The sequence below is a fragment of the Lathyrus oleraceus genome, chromosome 6 (assembly GCF_024323335.1).
Source record: "Lathyrus oleraceus cultivar Zhongwan6 chromosome 6, CAAS_Psat_ZW6_1.0, whole genome shotgun sequence".
NCBI classification, from domain to species: domain Eukaryota; kingdom Viridiplantae; phylum Streptophyta; class Magnoliopsida; order Fabales; family Fabaceae; genus Lathyrus; species Lathyrus oleraceus.
In genome coordinates, this window is record NC_066584.1 from 400,583,945 (window position 1) to 400,588,904 (window position 4,960).

Sequence of the window (4,960 nt, forward strand, 5' to 3'; positions counted from 1 at the left end):
AGAAGATAAGAAGAAGATAATAAATAAACTGTACTAAAAGTGTTACATTGATACTATATATTAGAACATTTTCAAAATAAAATTAACTTAAATATAAAATAAAATGCTGAGTTGGAATCACATATAAGATAAATGAATAGCATATCATTAATAAAAATGCTCTCAATTTTGAAGAAGTAAAATTTTCAAAAAATTTAAATAAAGATATTAGAAAAACAAATTTTAAAATGGAGGACATAAATTAAAAAACAGAATAATAAAGAGATCAAAATTAATTTTTTTTTGAAATACTTGTTAATTTATAACCATGTCTTATAACAAAAGATGAAGGAAGCATTTGATTTTTTTTTTACTATATTTTGACATTTTTGTATAGATATTACTAAATGTATATTAAATATCAATTGTTTTCTATACTACTATTTATGAAATTTTAAAGATATTTAAAACTGTAATTTTATTGATTATTACGTTTTTTTTTTTGGTCTAGAAAATGTTTATTGTTTTGAATATGGTTATTTTGTTATTATGCACATTAAATTGTGACATCGATTTTCATGTTAGTTCATGTCTGTCGAATTCACATTCTGGTCGGCAACTCGCGTAAGAGAGAGAGTGTATGAGGTGTTCCTGTCTTCATCTATACATAAAAAAGTTGGAACTCTTTCTCACTCACCACTCTCTCTCTCTCTCTTCTCTCTCCCACAACATCACTCTCTCTTCTCTCTCTCCCTTTTTCTCATCCACCATTCTCAATCAACAACAATCTTCTTCTAAACATGTTTGTAGTTATGGATTCCATGGAAAAAACCTCTGAAAAGTGCTTAGATTCTCAACTATGGCACGCCTGCGCTGGTGCCATGGTTCAAATGCCACCACTCAACACAAAAGTCTTTTACTTTCCACAAGGTCACGCAGAGCACGCTCATGGCAAAGTGGATTTCACCAAAACGCGCGTTCCGCCGCTTATCCTTTGTAGAATCTCTGCTATGAAATACATGGCTGATCCTGATACTGATGAAGTCTATGTCAAAATGAGATTAACCCCTTTAAGAGAAAACGAGTTGGATTCAGAACAAGATTGTTTCCTCGGAAACAATGGCTTAGAGGGTCAAGAAAAGCCAGCTTCTTTTGCGAAGACGTTAACACAATCTGATGCCAACAATGGTGGAGGTTTCTCTGTTCCGAGATACTGCGCTGAGACTATTTTTCCTAGATTGGATTACTCTGCAGAACCACCTGTTCAAACGATTATCGCTAAGGATATGCATGGACAGTGTTGGAAGTTTCGGCATATCTATAGAGGAACACCGAGGAGACATCTTTTGACTACCGGATGGAGCAATTTCGTGAATCATAAGAAGCTTGTTGCTGGTGATTCGATTGTGTTTTTGAGAGCTGAAAATGGAGATCTTTGTGTTGGTATAAGGAGGGCCAAGAAAGGAGGAATTGGCGGTGGAACGGATCAGTTTTCTAATTCTTCTGGTAATTGGAACCGTGTATCACCTTTGTTTGGTGGTGGTTTCTTGGGTGGAAATGAGAATAATAGAAAAAGTGATTATTTGATAGGAAAAGTTGCTTCTGAGTCTGTTGTTGAAGCTGTGAACTGTGCTGTTAATGGAAGATCTTTTGAGGTTGTATATTATCCAAGAGCTAGTACTCCTGAGTTTTGTGTTAAGGTTTCTTCTGTGAAATCCGCAATGCAAATTCAATGGTGTTCTGGTATGAGATTCAAAATGCCATTTGAAACTGAAGATTCTTCTAGAATCAGTTGGTTTATGGGTACTATATCTTCTGTTCAAGTTCAAGATCCAATTCGTTGGCCTGATTCTCCTTGGCGTCTTCTTCAGGTAACAATAACCTTTGATTGATTCTAAAATCTTGACTATTTTTTTCTCATGTAAAAAGTTATATGTACTGTTCTATTCAATGCAGAAGGAACAGTTTACAGTTTGTCAGATTGTGATGGTTTTTCTGATACATACAATTAGTACTTGTTTATCACTTTAACAGTTTACTGAATGAAAGTGACTTACTATGTTAGGTGAATGAGATTATAAGCAACCATTTATCAAAATATTTGACATTTCTTACTATAAATAGAAGTGTTAATGCTTTGAGTTTGTTTGAAGTTAAAAAAAATAACAGTTAATAGTAGTAATAGTGAATCATAGTAAAGTTGCATATGATTTCAATTTTCAATTTTCAACTATGAGTTAGTCTCTTAAATGCTGACAATTGTTCCTTCTAATACTAACTAGTACTATAGTTTCTAGAATTTCGGTACCTCATTGACATAAAGTTATTAAGTGTTACCGATTTCGTTGAATGATGATTCCCTGTAGTCACATTCAACGCATTTACGCACTGATCATGATCGGATGGTTAGAAAAGTTCTGAATGCGTGAACACGCCGACTGCGGTGGATCCTATTTCGATTTTGGTCAGAAATGTTCTAACTTTTCTTGTTTATGATGTCATGTTTTTTTTTTCCAGGTAGTGTGGGATGAACCGGATTTACTTCAAAATGTGAAATGTGTGAACCCTTGGTTAGTTGAGCTAGTTTCAAACATGCCGAATTTCAACCTCTCGCCATTCACGCCACCGAGAAAGAAACCGAGGTTTATCCAAGATCCATATTTTCATCTCATAAACCAACTTCCAATGCCAACAACAACATCATCATCATCGTCGCCGTCATTCTCCAACATTAATCTTCTCAATTACGCGAACTCGTCTCTCTGTAACATTCAAGATTCTACTACGACTAATAGTTATTCTGCATCAAGCATACAGGGAGCCAGGCATGCTCAATTTGGACAAAATAACCAATCTGATTTTCACTTCAACAAGCTTCACCATGACATGTTTCTTAGTAATCTGTCGCTGTCAAGATTCGATCAACAACAAACTGTTATTAGGCCCTACAAGAGCATCAACAACAATACTAAGAACACTGTCGACTTGTCTTGCTTGTTGAGTGTGGGAAATTCCGGTCAAAGTTTTAAGGAAGTTTCCAATATTGAAGCAAAAGCACCCCACAAACACATTTTGTTGTTTGGAAAACTCATTCAAACCGAAGACAACAGCAACGGCTCGAATATTTCAAAGAGTGGTTCTTTATCTGACGGAACTTGTTTGAAAACATCGAATGTTTCTTCTTCTGAACCGGTTGAGAATTCTTCCGATGGAGGGTCACCTTGGTATAAGGACCAACAACATAAGACCGATATTGTTGGAACAGAAAATGTTACAACATTGTGCATGGCTTCATAAGACATGGATCTTATAAACAAATTTCCTTTGCAGTATTGTATGATTTGTTGTTTTTTCGGTTTGGCATGATTCTATTTAGGTGCAAGTTAACAAAAATATTCCTTATTTGGTTCTGAAAAATACTGTGTTTCTGTTTTTGTTGCAACTGAATAAACCCTTTGAGGAACTAAAGGGTAATATTTTCTTTAACTTGCACTTGTTTAAGGAAGTGAGGGAGAATTCCTCTTCTGATTATATGGGATTATGTAACTATGAATGAATTTATATCAAGGATTTTTTCTTATCTTAGAACTTGTTTTTTATTTTCTTCATTGAATATTCAAGTCTCTTTAGTTTCAATTTAGTGAATATTTAATCCCAATGAGTTTCACAAAATCACATCCTATGATATCAAACATGCACTAAACATTGATTATGTAACTAAATCAAGTATACTAGTTTTACTTAGCATATTTGCTCGAAACCAAATACTAGTTTCAACTTACAAAACATTCATAAAACAAGCACGCTCAAGACTCTCTTAAATTTTTTGAGGCTATATAGATTAGCAATGGTTCAATTGTGACAAAATAAATAGGTAGCATATTTAATCATGGTTTAACCATGTCAAATCTATTATGAGACCTTATTTAACTACAATATCAAAGATCGACATATGCTGTTAAAGATTGACATAGGTTGAATATCATACACGTATTAAATACTAGACATTATTATTGATCAAAAGCTAGAAGTCATATAAGTCCTTATGATGTAGATTCGCATATGTATGTCAAATATTGATATATGTTAAATATCAGATACACGTTAAATACTAGACACTTTTATCGATTAGAAGCTGGATTATCAGATACACGTTAAATACTAGACACTTTTATCGATTAGAAACTAGACGTCATTAAAAGTTATTGTACTGTAGTTCACCTTACACATCCCTCAAAAACGGCTCTTTATTAACATACATATGTATCAAAGATTGGCAAATATCAGACACATTGAATACCAGTCACGTTATCGATCGGAAACTAGTAGAAGCCATAAAAGTCTTAAGTAGGTTTACTTCCTTGGAAAGAGTGTTTGTTTTTATAACTAGTACTACTACTATACTTGCAGGAGAAATGGTAAATCAATAACTTCCCTATTTTGAGACAGTCAAACTAATGATCATCTGCAGTCCAGATAAAAGAAACAGTGTTAGTACTTAGTACCAACTCCTATGGCCCACATATTACCGATCTCAGTTACGGTCGAGGGATAGGACATACATTGGACTATCAAGACAATGATATATCAATTCTTCAATATTTCTCAACAATAATAAAAAAACAATTTTAGCTCTTATTAAGGATTTTAGCAACAATAAAAACTTGTTGTATTCTCCGTAGGACACTTTCCATTTTACCCCACAATAGGACAATAAACCGTGTGCATTACTTTCAAAAGTATCTAGTTAAGAATCTCCATACAAAAAAGAAAACAAAATTAATTATCATGTTTTTTTTTGGTACAAAATTATTATGATTTTATACAACAACAACCTAAATTTTCCAACATCAATTGTGTTAGGTAGGACTAAAAGTAAAGACAGATGTCCTATGATGCTACTATGCTATTAATCTCTAAAAAGAAAAATCATGAGTTGGATTTTAATGTTGAAATCATGAAAGTGTTTTTACTAGAAAAG

The 4,960-nt window shown here is 33.3% G+C and overlaps 1 protein-coding gene across 1 annotated transcript; it reads left to right on the plus strand.

Annotated features, from left to right (window-relative positions):
* The first annotated feature begins 594 nt into the window (after positions 1-594).
* Positions 595-3,559, plus strand: LOC127094623 (auxin response factor 18). Its single transcript, XM_051033430.1, has 2 exons — positions 595-1,850; positions 2,497-3,559. Exons 1-2 carry the CDS (start codon positions 780-782, stop codon positions 3,274-3,276), a joined length of 1,851 nt encoding a protein of 616 aa, XP_050889387.1. The 5' UTR covers positions 595-779; the 3' UTR covers positions 3,277-3,559.
* Positions 3,560-4,960: the final 1,401 nt, after the last annotated feature.